Source organism: Stigmatopora nigra, chromosome 22 (genome assembly GCF_051989575.1).
Source record: "Stigmatopora nigra isolate UIUO_SnigA chromosome 22, RoL_Snig_1.1, whole genome shotgun sequence".
Classification (NCBI taxonomy): Eukaryota; Metazoa; Chordata; class Actinopteri; order Syngnathiformes; family Syngnathidae; genus Stigmatopora; species Stigmatopora nigra.
The window spans coordinates 376,273-393,868 of record NC_135529.1 but is presented as its reverse complement, the minus strand read 5'-3'; the positions used below and the strand labels follow the sequence as shown (position 1 = coordinate 393,868).

Below are 17,596 nucleotides of genomic sequence, written 5' to 3'. Positions count from 1 at the left end.
TTTCTTGGGCGACAACTTTCCCAAAGTCATTGTCAGTCTGAGGTTTATAATGTTTCCCAATATGTGTACGTGGGAAAAGTATGATGGCTGTGGAGTTTAGTCGTATGTTGTGACAGCGAGCAGCTTTTTTTGCTGAATACCAGAAAACGTGTTGTTTCTTTATGTGGAGCGGACACAGAAGATGTATGTATGCATTCAGAAGCATGAGCTGCAGACCACATTCTGGACATCTATTCATTTTGGGGGACAATTACACGGCCCGCCGCCTGGGCCTCGCCACGTTGGAGCCAAAGAGTCAGCGTACGCGTCGGCCGACATCTCCGCGCCACCGCTGCTGCTGAATACGCCGCAAATTTTTTGCGGCGACGTTGCCAAGTCAAAAGTCTCGGCGTGTAGGCGACCCCTGTAACGTCTCTCAAAGCCTGGAGATTATGTGAGATGGTAACTGCACGTTCTTTTCCACCCCCTCTGAGGGTGAAAGCATTTACTCCCTCCATGATGTTGCCATTTTTCCCACATGTGGATCACGTTACAACAACTTCTGCTCTAGACGAGCTGTATGAGGAGACGCTAGGCCTGCTGTTTATGAGCACTTCTATCGGTGCGGGACCACAATCTACGCGAATTGAATTTGCCAGAAGTTAATTTTTGGCTCGTGAGTCGAAGGTTGAACACAGGTCACAAAGTTTACATTACAGCTCAGTGAGCTTTTCCCATTTAGAACATCTTCGTCATTGCCCCCATTTCAAGTTTTCTCCAATCATTGCACTATTTTCTTTTTTTTATTAGCTATGAATTTTGCGGACAGCTGCAAAAAAAGTGAAAGCCTAAGCCATAAGTTTTAAAATGTGATCCCTTTTCTGTTCATGAGAGAGAAAAAGGGTTTTTTTGCATTAAGATTGATCATTTTCAGCTCTCAAAAATAGCTTTTTCTATCCATGTTTGGCCATGTTAAAACTGTCGTTTTCACTTACAGCAAAATATAATCATTCATCATATTGTTACTACAGTACGAATATATATATATATATATATATATATATATATATATATATATATATATATATATATATATATATATATATATATATATATATATATATATATATATTAATGAATTCAAATTAAACTTGGCTTTAAAAACTCACATTGGGTTGAAGATTGAAATTAAATAAAACACAGAAGCACAAAAAGTATTTTCAGGAAATGCGTGGTTTACTTTTGTCTTCTCACTGTTGTCATGCCAACCAACACATAAAAGAACATCTTTTCATTTTTTCCCCTACCGGTTTCCATTTCTGAACGCTTGCAAAGTTGCCATGTTTTTGTTTGAGCTGCCATGTTTTGGGGGGTCTGGCTCTTGAGAAGTGTCTTTGATGCTAAACCAACTGATGTATAACGAGCAGCCATTATGCCAGCCTCATTGCTCTTCTTGCACTCGCTTGAACTTACTGGAATATTCACACTTCCAAGACTTATATGTTGGTGTTGATTCTTCAGACATTTCCACTCACTTTTATGTAAAAAAATGTTCCCCCAGGTTTCTTGTCTTAAAGTATTCAGCCAGTCTACGCTGTATGATTTGGGGGTGTGGGCGGAAAACTGACTACCCGGAGAAAGTCCATGCAAGCCCAGGGGTGAACATGCAAACTCCACACTGTCAAAACCGAACTGGGATCAAACCCTCGACCCCAGAAGTGTGAGGTCGACACAATAACCACTTGTTCACCGAACTGCACTCTATATATATTTTTAAAAAAAGAAAAGAAACATACAATGACACAGCAAGCAATTAAATGAAATGCTTTTCTGCCTTTTATTTTTTTTCTTGCATGACCACATGGTTTATTTCTAGAGTAGTAAAGTTGAAGTTAAAATGTTCATGTTCAATAGTGCAATGGTGCTTTTTACGTTTTTGCCAAACTGAGTGAGATGCTGAAAATATGTGAAAAATGTCTAAAATGTTGGCTCAAACGACTTCAAGCTCAACATTCTCCAGACTACTCTGGGCGCTTTAAAGTGGCTTTGGGATGAAACAAACACACCACCACATGCATTGACCATTACTGTGTTGCTTTTTTGGACTAACGCATCATGACACTTTGACCATTTGATGACTAACAACCAGATTTAAACCTCAAAATCTACTTTCAGTTTTTTACAATGTGACTTAGAAAAAAAGCTAATTATGGTCATTTAAGAGAAGTCTGGTTGTTTAAATTGCAAGTGTTTGACTTTTGTTTGTCTACACTCAATAAAAGCCGCCTTGAAAACCAGAATTAAGTTTAGTTCGTGAGCTCACTTTGATTGACGTCAACTTTCAATGAGGTCACTCATTTTCCTGGCTGTCACTCACCGGAGGATAATGCTGACATCGGCTCTCAGATATTTGCTGATTCTTCAACCTCACTCAATTGACCCGCTCCCTCTTTTTCATCGATGTTTAGGAAAGTAGGCAGGACACTCACAAAACTACTGTCTCAGTGAATGACATATTTCTATGAATTAAAATGTTATTAATTCAATGACATCTCTTTCAATAACATGTAATTTCCATCTCTTACCATACACATTTGTTAATGTGTACATTACTCCAAAATTTGGAAATGTTAAGCAAATGCATGGCGACTAAGATACTGTTAAAAGTCGATTTTAAAAGTGGAACCTGAGCACTTAAGTTTAATTACTTCATTGCAAAAATAAAGGTATTATTATGTGTTGGTACTGATTACATGATAAAGTCAGGTAACTGTCGTTTGAAATAACTAATATATGCATATGAAAAGCTTGGATGTCAATAACACGTTATTTTTGTGGAAGAAAAGCCAGTCTTTGATTATTAATGAGTGGAAAAAACAAATGAAAGAATATAGTACACTCTTTCTTATAGAAGGTGAGGTTATATTACATTATCACTGTAACCATTATTCTCTGGGTGATTGAAAGATCAGTCAAAAACAGGATGCGGTCAATTAGATTATTGTCCATTCATTGTTATGTGATGTCAGATTTCTCTTTGTAGTCATACATACATTTCCCTCAACATAGAGAATGAAAACAAAATTTGGGACTTTCCAGTTTTGTGAATTGTGGCAGTGTAAGATGAGCTACAAGGAAGTGACTTCAATGTGAGAGGCGGTTTAGACAAAGAGACACTTGATGACAAGACAGATGGCCAGAAGCGAAGTGATGCATAGGCAGGAAAAGTGAACTGAGAAGAGGATCAGTAAGTCCCCCAGCAGACTGTCAAGCTGAAGGCCAGGGTGGTGTCCAGAAGGCCATTTGGGCTCCACCGTCTGGGGCACTTCGCAGTGGATGCCAGTCCAACCTTGGTAACACTGGCAGGTGAACTTGTGCTTCATGTCCAGGATGTCCTGGTGGTCCAGGTGGCCGCTGACGTGGAATTTGGAGCCTGACGGTGACGCCTTCCGCCGGATGCTGAAGAATCGTGGGTTGAGGTGCAGGTGTGCACCCGAGTCCAGGCTCTTACGGATGCAGCGACCATTCTTTTTGCAAAGTGCTTTGCTACATAGCTTGGCAGCAGATGTGACGTTGATCACATAATGGCCCAGTGGGCCGTCAATGTATTTCTTCACTGTCAGACAGTTTCTCTGCGCAAAAAAGTGTCAGTTAATACCGTAAACATCTTTTAATACTTAGACTACTTGGTCACTATACATCTTCGTGTACAGTATTCTCCGATGTAATACATTAACTCTCACAAAACTTTACTTTAAAAGCTGATTCTCTTGAGTACGCATCTATAAATGCTTCCTCAGTTTGCTAGTAGTCGTATTCCAAATTTTATTTGCATAGTAATTGATAGATTGCAATTCCATATATTCAAATGTATATTTCTTATGTAGTGTAACATTTCCTTACCGGTACTTAAGGTTCATCTGTCAATATTCCGCGAGTGAGTGGCAGAAGCATTACCAGAAATGTGTGCTGAAGGTTAATTGAGTTACAGAGGTAATAGTGATATTCTATTATCAGATATACATTTGTAACATTAGACATGAATGCCATGGAGATTATTATCTAGCTTCAAATTGAGAGAGCACATGTTCCATTTAACACAACAAGTTTTTCCTCCGGTGCGTTTCATAACGCACCCCTGAGGTAGTACAATAGACAATATATTTGAAAGTGTATTTCTATCAAAAAGGAATAAAGCCAAGAAGTTGAAAAAGCAAAACTTTTTCCTTCCTGAGGGGTATTGAATTTCAAGGCCACATAACAAACCAAACCTACATTGTCTCAAATAACTGCTTTTCTTTCCTAAATCATTACTTGTATTATATTGAATGCAGCTGCAAAATATGGAATTGTTCATTCCTTAAAACTTCATCCAGACCACAATTGAAAATCACCTAAATCAAATATTTTGTCCTCTAACTCTGAATAAGCCAAGTGAAATTGGATATTTTTTTTTATATCAGTTCCAGCCAACTGTCCTATGTGGGATTAAATCATGGAATGTTTATGAATTTCAGAATTTGAACAATCCAGTGACCTGAAATCAGAATTCCTGCAATAATATTGTCAATCAGATATAGTGTTACCCTTATTGTAGTGAGCTGTGCATGTGTATCACTTTATTACACCAATAAAAAAATATAAATTGCATCTTGTAAAGCCACATATAAAGATCAGTCATTGATTACAATCAGTAGTCTGAATGTAGTTATATTGTACTATTGGTCTCTAGTTTAAAAAAATAGTAGGTTAAAATATTAATCACAATTTATCTGATCGTAGGCTATAATCCCTTCATTAATTTTATTACCTGTGATCGAGCGTACTCAGACGAACCCCACAGGACAACGCCAGACACTCCGAGGGCAGCACTTTCACCTATAGTGTGCACCAGGTCGCTCTGACAGAAAATAGAGAAAGGAACATTTATTCTCCAACTCTAAGAATGTGTCTGGCAGACACTGTGATACCTGAGACTGCCTAAAGTATTTACCTCTGAAAGAACCACAAAGGTGTATGCGTAAAAGGGTCTGGAGTAGACGAAAACTGGCAGGGTGATGTCTGGCCTTGCAATTGAAGCAATTCTCATGGCCTCCTTTACCCGGTAGTGGACAAACTTGACAGTATTGGTTGATGACTTCAGCTCATAGTCCAGGTAGATGGATGGGTACAAAGCAGTACTCTCTTTCCACAACCACATCAGGTGGTCGTTTCGAACGTGTTCCACATTGGGACATTCGCCAGTGTAGCGTTGCGGGTGTTGTTTATAGCCATAGTTGTAACAGTCGGGAAATAAGTAGAAGCCCCACAAGCCGTTCGGACGGCGACCTTCAGCTAAGGCTAAAGTCATATTCATAAATGCCTGTCCGGATTTTTCAAAGCTTTCCTTTGCCTCCTTCTCCACTTTGCTCTCTGGCCAGTTGGGGTGAAATTTACGGATCTGTTCCTTTGACTTGTTGCGGTAGATGTCCTTCCCGCCCCAGTTGCGTACCCACTGGGGTCGCCAGTTCTCCCAGTCGATGACTCCTAAACCTCGAAAATCCTTGTGAGGGATCAATTTGTCAATGTCATTGCGGGCCTTGCTCAGGTGTTTGGAGATGCTCTGGTTCTGTGGAAGTCCGCCATTGATGGGATAGCCCGCATTGGTGTAGTATGGATAGTAACCCAGGTGGCTGTGGTAGAAGATAGTCACGTTGGGTCCGCTCAAGGTTTCGTTGAGGTTTGCCACAATGTCAAAGACGCTCAAATCCAAGTCCACTCGGAAACGGAGACGACACGACTCAGTGGGAGCATTCCAGACGACCACGAAAGGCCTGTGAGGGATGATGGGGACTCTAGCCGGCTTAGGCGCATCTCCCTGAGCTCCGGCACTCACCCACAAACTCAACACTAGTATCCGGAGACCCGTAGGCGCCATGTGCCCCCGATCCTGGTTGTGTGGCAATTAGTGGGTGCATGGCAAAGACCCGTGGAGCCCAAACAGACACATTAGAGGCTTCATTGAGCACACATAATCAAATGGAGGACACATGATGATGAGGAGAATGATGAAGGTGAACTATGTGTTGCAGTTACACAACCACATTGGGGATGGCTAGCTGGAGAAAACCATTCAAACTAGGCTCAAAAAATCAATTTCATTTAAATTTGGGGTTGTTACTTAATCTCTTTTGCAGAGATTTTAATTTCATTTCATAAAATTCAAACATCGTTGTTTTGCTTTTGACAACATGAGACATAACCTCATCACCCTGCTTATAATTGGCCGAAAGCCAGATAGTTGGTTACCAGCATAACCATTATGGTTTTGCTGTGTTTTCTGTTTTGCTTTTGTCATCATTTACCAGCAAACACGAGCATGCTGCTCTTGTTAGTTGTGCCAGACACAGACAGACATTTGACTGGGAAGGCTGAATGTGAAAAATGTTCAAATCGCGCTTTAAGACTTCACGCTACACTTTGGATCTGAATTAAAATCATATGTTGGCCATATTCACTCCTGTGCAATGGATGCCATAAATGTCAATTGTGGGCCTGTGAAGCCTTTTCAGACTTTTGTTGTGATTAAAGGCTACATAAATAAATGTGACTTGATAATTTTGGAGCAAGCCACAGTAAGGAGCCTGACTTTTACACAATGTTGTTATTGCAGACCTTCACAGCATCTCAAATTTGTAGAGATTGGGGTGAATTTGACCCTTTTTGGCAGTAAGGGTGGAATGAATCATTGCCAACTAAAAGTCATGAAAGTAAGAATTCATTATTAAAACAGAGCTTTGAAGCATACAGTGTGTATGAAAGTTTGTGTGAGGTCTCACTCAGCAGTATGTGATCCTCACCACATTGGCATTTTATTTTACATGTACAACAGCCAGGTTTTTCTTGTGTAGGAGGCCCTCAAGAGGCTTCAGATCCTGCCTATCCATTTATCTCGCTCATATGCAAGTAATTCACTTTTTCCAGTAAGTCATGAAGATAAACATGGAGATGCCTCGAAGGATATCAAGGAGGGAAAAACGGAGGAAGAAGCTTGGAGCCGCTTCCTCTTTGAGCTTTTTCAATCATGCTTGCAGCCCGTATCTCTTGATGACAATAATGGTTGGAAGATGTAATAGAAGAAGGATTCTTACTGGAAAATGAAGTCTGCCAAATAAAGTTAAAAAAATCCTACTACTGATGCAATTCCATGAAAACTAAAAAGTACAGACCAAAGCATACTTTATAATAATGTGCAAAACAACAAGAATAAATAATGTTGCCTCTTCGGGGAAAGTATTTAATCAAATCACACATGTAATCACCATATTTAGAATTTTATACCGTGAACTATGTAGTGTAGTATGTAAGCTGAGTCTCATATCTATGGTCAGAAAAAAAGGTAATGTTCATGGACAAAACTGCACCACATGATAATATTAATGGCCGAATGGTGTAAAGTTTCTAGTGCACATGTGGCTCCCGAGCCAAAGGTTCCCTACCCCTGTTCTAGTGGCTAACTGTGACATAGTGACAAGTCTAACTTTAAATTAATTAACAGAGATATGTACCTCATATCTCCAAATCATCCAGCACTTTTGGGCCAAGACAACACTTTACTTTGTTACATGCCAACATTTCTGGAAAGCTGCAATTAATTACAGCGTTCCGTCATGTTGAGGAAAACCTCAAAAGGAGGAGGTTTTGTTCTGGCGCTGCCCAGCCCGAGTGCGGCGGGTCCAGCCAACCGCCCGCAGGCCCACAAAAACCAAAGTGAAAGACATGCAGCGCCAGACCACAAAAAAAGAAGAATGAAGACACTGAGAGTTCACACCGGTTTGTAGCACTGACGACATCCGGATGAGGCGTAAGGGAATGGAATTTTGCAATATTTCAATCCTCGCGCTATTCATCAGGGTAATTATATTTTATGGGAATTTGGTGGAACAACCCCCAAAGAACTTATGATTTAAACAAAGTCTTTGTGGCACACACAAAAACTGCTTTCACGGAGTGGTTAGCTGTGCAGAGTGGCCTCACAACTCTGGGGTTCTGGGTTAAAATCCAGGTCATGTTCACCTGTGTGGCGTTTGCATGTTCTCCCCGGCCCTGCGTAGGTTTCCTCCGAGTACTCCGGTTTCCTCCCACTTTCCAAAAATATGCATGTTAGGCTGATTTGACACTCTAAATCAGACACGGGCAAACTACGGCCCACGGGCCACATACGGCCTTTTTAAGGCTTTTTAATCCAGCCCGCCGACGTTGTCCAATTTTTTTTTTACCCCAAGATACTAGTGGCAGTAGCTCTGTCCACTCTTATTTGTTTTTCGTGTTTTACAGCCCTTCTATCTTTTTTTCAAATTACATTTTAATATATCTTAATACATTCCTTTTTACTTTGTACTTCATACTTTTTACTTTAATGATGAGTGATGAGTATGTTAATACTTTAGTCCGTTTATGTTTCATATGTACTGTTAACGGATGCACTTTTTTATATGTATCGTATCTTGTGCTGGCCCGGCCCTTCTGTCAAATTTTTGAAGTCAATGTGGCCCCCGAGCTGAAAGTTTTGCCCACCCCTGCTCTAAATTGTTATGGGTGTGAGTGTGCATGGTTGTCCGTCTCCTTGTGCCCTGTGATCGGCTGACATTCGATTCAAGGTGTTCCCGACGTCTGGGAGATCTAAGATTGGCCCTAAAGAGGATAAAGCGGTTCAGAAAATGATATCAAATCAGAAGGAAAATACAGTAGTAAAGAGTGAGGTTTGGATGAGTTTTGCTACATATTTATCATTCATGTAAGGCTTTTCAATTTAAAGCTTGTACTTTTTATAAGCCTTTGATTTTTCTAATTTTACTGGACATGTTAAAAGTTGCTGTATATTCCAGTGCAACTGGTTGGATTTCATCTACATGAAGGCCCACACAAGCAGAATGTATTTCCTGGCACTCAGCTGCCAATGTGGAACACATCAAAATGCTGCTTAGGCTGGAAGGTTTTAAGTGTGTCAGTGTGTTCACATGATGGAAAATATGAAACTGACACTAAACGTCTACAAAAGACATCATGATTAAAGGGATGGAGTTTGTGGAATTCAACCAAACAAAAGAATATTTAAAGGCCGTTCAAAGTATAACAAGCTGCTTATACCCATTTCATCAATGATGTGCATTATTGATGGGGTGGTTTTCAATTTACGATTGCATGACTACTTTCCAGATGTGATTTTTTTTCAAATCCTCGTATTAAGTGACGCCTGAATGGAAATAAACTGTTACATTTGGCGGCTGAAATGTATAAAAATTATGCACATTTTTTCTTTGATGCTGGACATGTGGTATGAACTTGTAGGAGGTATAAAATGTGCTAACTTTGACCAAAATTTCATTTCTTAAAAATGTCAGTATTATCAAAATACATATTTTACGTATATCTGACTTGTCTACCTAAGCCTTTATTGTGTTGGAAATCTGGCTATACTTTTGCTACAGGAATAAATTGGCTCTTTGATTTTACTCAGTCTGAAAATACAAAATCTTCGTAGTATATATTTTTATTTGGGTCAAGATTGACCTGTTTTCAATTTTGGGTATGCAAAAATCAAATGTATATTTTGCATACCCTAAATTGAAAACAGGTCAATCCTGACTCAAATAGGCACCCAGACACAATACAATGGCTACATCTCCCTGTCTATTCCATTCACCAAATTCTAAATATATAATTGGAATAGTCAATAGCAAAGTTGCCCAACCTTATATGTTCGGTTTTGGGTCAATATGTCGCATGCTTTTCTGTTTTTTAGTTTGGAAAAATTGGATTGTTGTAGGTTGTTGTCATGAATCGCAATAAAAATAGCTCCAAATATTTAACAAAATAAGCATTGTTTTTCATTGTAAATAGAAGCTGACTGAAAAATAGACATGAAAATACGTCATTTTATTTTCCACACAAAAAAATAGCAGAGTCAATTTGATTTAGCTATTAAAGAAATTGCGTTCAATCTGAATTTGGGCATTCATCATAAATAACAAATACAGGCTAAATAGAGCTAGAGGAAAAAGAGCGACTCAGAATGATATAATACATACATCCCTTTATCCCATACATTTGACCTATAACATTACCTAACAGAATGATTTTTTTTGACAATACAGCCACAACTCTTCCCAAACCATATCAAGTGTATAAAAACTATTTTTCGCTATGGTAAGGCTCTTTTTACTGGTCTCACAAAACCATGGAAGCACCTTGGGCCAAAAACACACGAGATCTACAGCAAAAGAGAAGCCTGTCTGACTTTCGCCATGCACAGTTTACAGTCAGATGTTCTGTGGACTGACTAGCCATGTGGCCAAAGTCATGCTGACTTGTCAGTCCAGTGCCTACGAGCAACAGGGAGCTTTCTCTCATGGGATCCTGCGAGTTCCACGCTTGATAAGGGCCTCTTTAGCCGATTGTGTAACCATGGTGGGAATCTGGTTATAATAGCGGCGGGCCAGCAAGTGTTTATGTTCGATGCCGCTGATCACAGGAAAGTCGTACACCTGAAGGAAACAATGACTTTGTTGAATATGTATACTCACATGAAGGTTTTGTTTATAATTGTTGGGCGATTGTCTGACCTCGTGTACGTTCTGCACCTGGAGGTGAGCGTCTATTTCGTCTGTGCAGAGCAAGACACAGTTCCAGGGACTCCAGTCCTTTTCCCGATCCCAGCGGACTAGAACCAGGCTGAACAAGTCACCGTTACCGCTCAGGGCCGAGCGGGTCCCCCAGATCACCTCCACCAGGTACTGAATGTCCTCCATCTGATCAGAGATACAACAAACTGTAGGCTCAACAGAGGATGCATACAATGCATGCAAAAGGGTGAGAGATGGAAGCAATTGAGAAACTGATTTTGAAAATGCATTAAAAAAAACGAAACAAGATACAGTTAGCTGGAATAGGGTCCAGCAACCCCCCCCCCCATGACTCTTGTGAGTCGGAAAATGTATTATTTTTTAAATAAAAAAGTTGTATTAAACAATTTGACTAATATAACAATTAGGGATATCAGTTTGCGCTGTTTATTTTGTGTCATTATGTCACTCTATGAGAGTCTGTTGTTTGTTTGTTGTCACTCTTGTAATAATTGTCAAATTGCTATTTTAATTTAATTTTTAAATTTCTTTAAATACTTCTTAAATATTAAAAAATACATCTTTTGTGTATGGTTCCTGTAAAATATGAAAAATAATGGATAATAATGACTTGAGTGATTATTTTAAGAAGGTTTTGTCTGGCAGTTTGTTGTGTGCAAGAGATGACCTGCAAAATGAAGGGAATAGTGTTGTCCTTGTTGAGTAGCAGCTCGCTATCCCTCAACCTCTTCAGCATGTTCCTGTAACAGGAGAAGTCATCTCGATTCCCAGCAATGTTCTTCAACCGGGCGCAATCCTGACAGCGCCGACCCAGGTGACCCCGGGTGCAGGAACGGAAGTGGCACGAGTTAAGGTAGCGCTGGCAACTGTGGCAGAGGAACACGTCGTTCTTCAGCTGCGTGGTGCTCTGGGGTACCTTGAAAATACACATTTTATTTCTTATGAGCCTGAAATAATAGATTTCGTCAATTCACTTGTAAAGTTATGTATTATTATTGTTTTGTTGTTACCTTGAGGTGTTTGGCCACCTCTGGGTTGAATCCTGGCGTTCGGATGAACTGCAGGAAGAGTGTGGACATTCTCTTTCTAAGACCTTCCAGGTTTAACTCCTTAACCTGCCGTTTCATCAGGTCTTCCTCCCTATTGATTAGCTCTACAATGTCTTGAGTCAGTTGGCATGGGTACACCTGCAATAAGATAAGTGGATTTGTGGCACAGAATTTGCTCTTTGATTTTACTCCATAACACCATCCGTCCCATTTTTGCAAAATAAATGAATAAAATAAAATATATAACAACACTTTACAAAGAAAGCGACAATAATGCTTTTTGGTTCATAATCAACAGTTTTTTTCTATTGTTTAAGTTGTAATTCAGTGTCTATGGAAGCATAGTGGCATAGACTACTTACTTTAAACATACTTTTAAACATACTCTAAAATAAATATATTTCACATAATATCAAGTTCTAACGTGATAAATTGTCATTTTATCCTTGATAAATTTGACATTTTAATGTTTGAACACTGAAATGGGTAAAGTTAGATTCTGGGTCTCTGTAGTCAGTCTTTGAGTGACACTAAGAGGATGTTGAAGGAAACTGCACAAATGCTAGTTCACTGGAGTGGATGTAGCTTATTTTGTGGCAGGAATTATTGACTGACAGACAAACTAGTTCAAATAGAATGAATGGCTATTGCCATCACTAATTGTGAAATAGTTTTTTCCCCCTCATATTTAATTCTAAGTCAAAGTTACAAATATGTTTCTTAAAAATAAAGGTTGCATTTGATCTTTTTCTACTATCTCTTCTTATATAAAATGACTTTATACTTATAAAGTGCAGACAATACAAATGACTAATTTTCCATTAAAAGACTTGAACATCTACTCAAGTTATTTTCTTATCAAGTGTGTACTTGTACAACCTTGGTCAAATGTTTTGAGACTTTTTCCCTTTCAACGGAATTGTGAAATGTCTCAAAACTCATGACCAGGCGTTTAGATACTTTCTGCAACAATGGTGTCGTACCTCCACAGTTTCTTTGAGGCACCGCAGGATGCTCAGTCTCTCTTCATGGTTGATGGGCGACATGGCCACACAGTCGTACAGATCGCCCAGTTCTCTAGCTCGGATAGTGTTGGGCGTGTCCATTTCGATCATCCGACCATCCGCTCCCCTCCACTGATGAGGAGCTGATGACTGGCATGCACATGGCATAACTTATTGTTAGTATTTAATATTAACTACTCACTCTTCTATTGGATTGCTCTGATGTCAAAAATTAAAGCGAGACAACAGCTTTCATCATGTGCACGTCAAAGGAAAATAATCAATGTTTTCTTTGTGATGTTTAAAAGTAGAGAAAATCTTGATCATAATAGGTCAATTAGGAGTTGTCTGTAATGCTTATACTCATAGGGGTAGTGGGGAGTGCTGGAGTGCCTTTCTCAGCCAATCATAGGCAGCAGGTGGAGGACAACCTGAATTGGTGGACAGCCCAAATGCAGGGCACAAGGCAGGGGACAATCATTCATGCTCACACTCATACCTAGGGGCAATTTAGAGTACTCAACCAGACTAGCATGCTTATTTTGGGGATGTAGGAGGAAACAGGGGTACCCGCAGAAAACCCATTCAGGCCTGTGGAGAACATGCAAACTCCATGCAAGAAAATTGGATCCCACTAGGGATTGAACCCTCGATCTTAGAACTGTAAGGCAGACGTTCTAACCATAAATACTCTTACACCGAGTTGCCTCCACTAATGTGAACATTAGTTTTTACTTATGTATTGATTATTTATTGTGATTATCTATTGATAATTTATTTGTCTGTTTGTTGTTATTTTTGTACTTCGTGGCAAAGCTTTAAATCTCATTCTACTTGTAAAATGACAATAAAAACATTGAATTCAATTCAATAATGTATGTTTTTTTTTTTAGAATAGCAATCTTAGTAGAGAGATGCTGCGATTCTGGAGGTAATTGATACTCCTTGAAGGTAGTACGAATATATCTGAAGAACACTACTGCAACTATTTCCCAAACAAATACTGTTTGCATTGACCTTGTCCAGGAATTTCCTGACAGTTTTGTTGTAGTTGTTGTTCCAGATGGCGATACCGTGGCGTCCAATGGTGGCGATATACTGTGTCTCCTGTTCGAGGAGCGAACACAGGGCCGCTTTCCTCTCGGCTCCTCGCATTGTTGTGTTGATCTGATGCTCCTTTTCAATCCTCCACTCTGCATAAAACACAAGCACGTCGTTATTGATTGATGCATTTGTTAGGGAGATTTAACAGAGTCAGTCAAGTCAAGTAGTCATACAATTATAATGGGAAACCATGAACATATTTTAAATGACGAGCGTGGTTAGGGAACAAATTAAACTTAAATCAAGGCATCATGTATTTTGCAAGTTATTCCCCAAGTTATGTTACTCATCCGTGCTTACTCTCCAAGGCATTGTAGAGCAGGTTAAGGTCCTCCCTCTTCCGAGGTTGCATCCAGCGATTGTGGCAATCTTGCATTTGCTCCGCCCTTTCCTGGTGCCTCCTGCGCTCCTGAAGATCTAACCAGGCAAGACGACGGTCACGCTGTCGTCTCAGACGGTCCACTGCCTGGCAGCTCAGCCACCGACGGGTGTGCGCCTGCAGTCGGATCACCTGCCGGAGACACACCGCAACATTCATTCATTTTCTTAACCGCTTATCCTCACGAGGGTCAAGGGGAATGTTGGAGCCTTTCCTAGAGGACTTGGGGAACCAGGTGGGGTACACCCTGAATTGTTGGACAGCCAATAGCAAGGCACAACCTTCCATGCTCACACTCATACTTTGCGGCAATTTATAGTACTGCCTGTTTTTGGGATGTGGGAGTACCCGGGAAAACCTGGGTGAGCCCGGGAATAATACCCACTTGACTTACTTATACTTGTATTATATGTATCTGATCAAACACACTCTAGTGTCATTTTCTCGAAAGCAATTTTGAGTACTCCAGGTGGCTGTACTCCAGGTGCATGCTTCATTTCTTCTTTTTTTTGTGGCTTGGTGATGGTGTCTCTTGTGCATTTGGTTGAACTTACAGCATTGAGTCTGGCCGCATGATACTCATCTGCGGTGATGTAGCGCCCCGGGCTGACAAGCTTGTCTGTGAGGTTGGAGATGTAGCAGCCCACACTTGTCATCTGTGTGGTAACGCTGGAATGGCACTGCTGTGCCTGAGTCACCTGCTCTGCTGTCTGAAACGCAGTGTAAGCTTTGATCAAAATAGTCCAAATTTTGAGACTGGTCTGTCCAGGTTTTATACCTACCTGTGTGTCACGGGTGGCGATGTCGACGCCCCGGCCAGGTCTGGCTCTACGTGGGGTCTGAGCACTGGCGTGGTGGTACTCTGTGCCCGTCAACTTGTGCCTGTAGCCGCCCAAGAAAGGCTTCCGCTTGAGAGGAAGCTCACTCTCGCCCAGCAGTTCCTGTTGTGTGCCATCATCTGTAAAAAAGTTTCAAAAATAAATCATTGGTGGACTTTCCTAAAACAATATACGTACTACAATAGATCATATGAGTAAATGCGACCACATTATTATCAGGTGTTTTAAATAGCCAAATGTTGCATTTTATCATAATGCTATGAATATTTTCTAACATACATGATGTGGAAAGCAACTTTACATACATGTGTGCATCCATTTATACAAAAATTGGCTGCTGAATGGGAAACATCTAAAGGTACTATGAAAAATGGCATCAAAGTAGACAAAAAAACCTAACAATTGTCAAAAAACATAAAAAATGTTTTGTATCTATATTGCTTTAGGTAAAATGGTAGTGTTAAATAAGCAAAGTGAACCTCTACACCATCAGATGACCAAGTTCACTTCTTAATAAGACAAATTTCATCCAAAAATGCAAATAAATGTTTTAAAACCTAAATTTAGCTCTGAAAAATCTTGATTTGGTTTTAAATATTATCATCTTAATTTTACCACAATTATCCTTTACCAGTTATCAGGCTCACATTAGGGACGTGAGTCATATCGTCCCGCTCGGAGTCCGTATTGGCGAACAGCAGGTTAACATCGGGGTCCGATGACATCATCTCCATGGTGATGGTGCTGTACGGCTGAACGCCAAGTTCCGAAAGGCTCTGGTCATCTCGAGATTCTTGCCCTGAAACACAATCGGACGAGGACACATTCCATATTTTAATACTTTAAACAGAATGATTCTGCATTTCTGTTTTTATTTCATTCTCTTGGTTGTGCAGTCATTTGATACAACCTATTTTGGATCTTTTTTGTGTATAATCCTGTTTACACTGCTCCAACTAGTGCACAACATTTTTTTTTACAAACATATATCTATTTTTTTTTATCTACCAAAATGATTTAGATTTTTATAGATAAAAGCAGGTCTAAAGAAGGAACTGGAAAAAACTGAAAGCAGAAATCAAGAGAAGCACAAGTAAAGCATTTAAAAAATATATTCTTACCATTCAAAGTTACATTGAGGACATCTGCTGGAACATTGAGCTCGGTGGCAAAATGACGCTTCAGTTCCCGGACTCGAAGGCTGATGGCCAAGGTCGCGATCATAATGTGACCCCCAGGGATCAACAGAACCTTAACTGTAGACGTGCACCAATTACTATCAAACAACCTTAACCTCCTGACTACCAGTAGTTCAAATTTGTTCTTTGTAGAGGACATTTGTAAACCTAAATACCGCCCACTCAGTGCATCCAATTGCATTAACTGTGCTCTACAGAGGACATTCAAAGCTTTCCAATGATACCAAATTTATTTTGCAGTATTCCAATTACTTCACATGGATTGGGGAATTTCAAAATAAATGTTATTGGACAAGATGTTTTTTTCCCTGGTAGTCAGGAGGATATGTGAGATAGTTAAGAGACTGAATATTTTTTCTAGACGTGAAAAATAAATAACCCTCACCTGTTGCTGTTGGTTCTATCTCGTCACAGCCAGACTCCTGTTCAGCTGCACACGTGAATGAATATGTATTAAGCTTTGTGATATTGATAAAACAGTGTTGAATAAAACCAATGTTAATTCCATAATTATAATGAGTCAAGATAATAATCATACTGACTTGGTCTAGAGCTAGTAGACTGTTCCTCTGAGGTTGTTGTATATCCATCTTTAGCCCCTGATTCTACTTGGTCATCCAAGTTCTTTACATCTGAAGCAATCTCCTTCCCTTTTTCCTCTTCTGTATCTTGCCTACCTTGGTCCTCAGAGACACTTGTTCCTGGTAAGGCTTCATTGTTATTTCCTGGTTCTTTTGGATCCTCTGAGATGTTTCCTTCTGGTGCATTCACACCATCATTCCCGGCTTCTCCTAGGCTCTCTGAGGTGTTTACCCCAGCTAATGGTTGATCCGAGTTTGCTGGTTGTCCTTGCTCCTGGGTGCTATTTACTTCTGCTGCAGTTTCATCATCATTACTAGTTTTTTCTTGGTTCTCTGAGGTGCTCACTCCTGGTATGAGTTCATCCGTGTTCCCTTGTTCTATTTGCTCCACAGCGGTACTTACTCCTGGTAATGCTTCATTCTCATTCCCTGGTTCTCCTGGATCTATAGAGGTGCTTACTGCTGGTAATGATGCATCCTGAGTCCCACCTTCTCTTTGGTCCTCTGAGGTGCTCGTTCCTGGTAAGGGTGCATCCTCGTTCCCTGCTTCTCCTTGATCATCAGAAGTGTTTACTACCGGAACGGTTTCACCTGCGGTCTCTGGTTCTCCTTGGCTCTCTGACACTGGCAATGCTTCATCAATGTGTTCCTCATTCCCTCCTTCTCCCTGATTCTCTTCAACTTGTGGTACTGCTTGATTCTCATCCGACCCTGGAGGGACAGTAGCTTCACTCTCCTGCTCTGACATTTGATTTAAAGCACCAACTGTGCAGAAGCAAAAGCAGTTTCAATGAGCACTATGCAGCGCTGCGTTTACACGTCGCCATGGTAACCAGG

At 40.2% G+C, this 17,596-nt stretch overlaps 2 protein-coding genes across 2 annotated transcripts; both read right to left on the bottom strand.

Annotated features, from left to right (window-relative positions):
* Positions 1 to 2,195: 2,195 nt before the first annotated feature.
* On the bottom strand, positions 2,196 to 5,896 carry LOC144215560 (hyaluronidase-like). Its single transcript, XM_077744587.1, has 3 exons — positions 4,973 to 5,896; positions 4,790 to 4,879; positions 2,196 to 3,611 (listed from the first exon to the last, which is right to left on the bottom strand). The coding sequence occupies exons 1-3, from the start codon at positions 5,894 to 5,896 to the stop codon at positions 3,141 to 3,143; spliced, it is 1,485 nt and encodes a 494-aa protein (XP_077600713.1). The 3' UTR covers positions 2,196 to 3,140.
* Positions 5,897 to 9,876: 3,980 nt separating this feature from the next.
* On the bottom strand, positions 9,877 to 17,581 carry LOC144215317 (IQ motif and ubiquitin-like domain-containing protein). Its single transcript, XM_077744148.1, has 13 exons — positions 16,721 to 17,581; positions 16,564 to 16,608; positions 16,101 to 16,235; positions 15,611 to 15,778; positions 14,923 to 15,098; positions 14,695 to 14,850; positions 14,062 to 14,272; positions 13,675 to 13,850; positions 12,637 to 12,807; positions 11,615 to 11,791; positions 11,272 to 11,520; positions 10,584 to 10,769; positions 9,877 to 10,505 (listed from the first exon to the last, which is right to left on the bottom strand). The coding sequence occupies exons 1-13, from the start codon at positions 17,505 to 17,507 to the stop codon at positions 10,368 to 10,370; spliced, it is 2,775 nt and encodes a 924-aa protein (XP_077600274.1). The 5' UTR covers positions 17,508 to 17,581; the 3' UTR covers positions 9,877 to 10,367.
* Between the last annotated feature and the right edge of the window lie 15 nt (positions 17,582 to 17,596).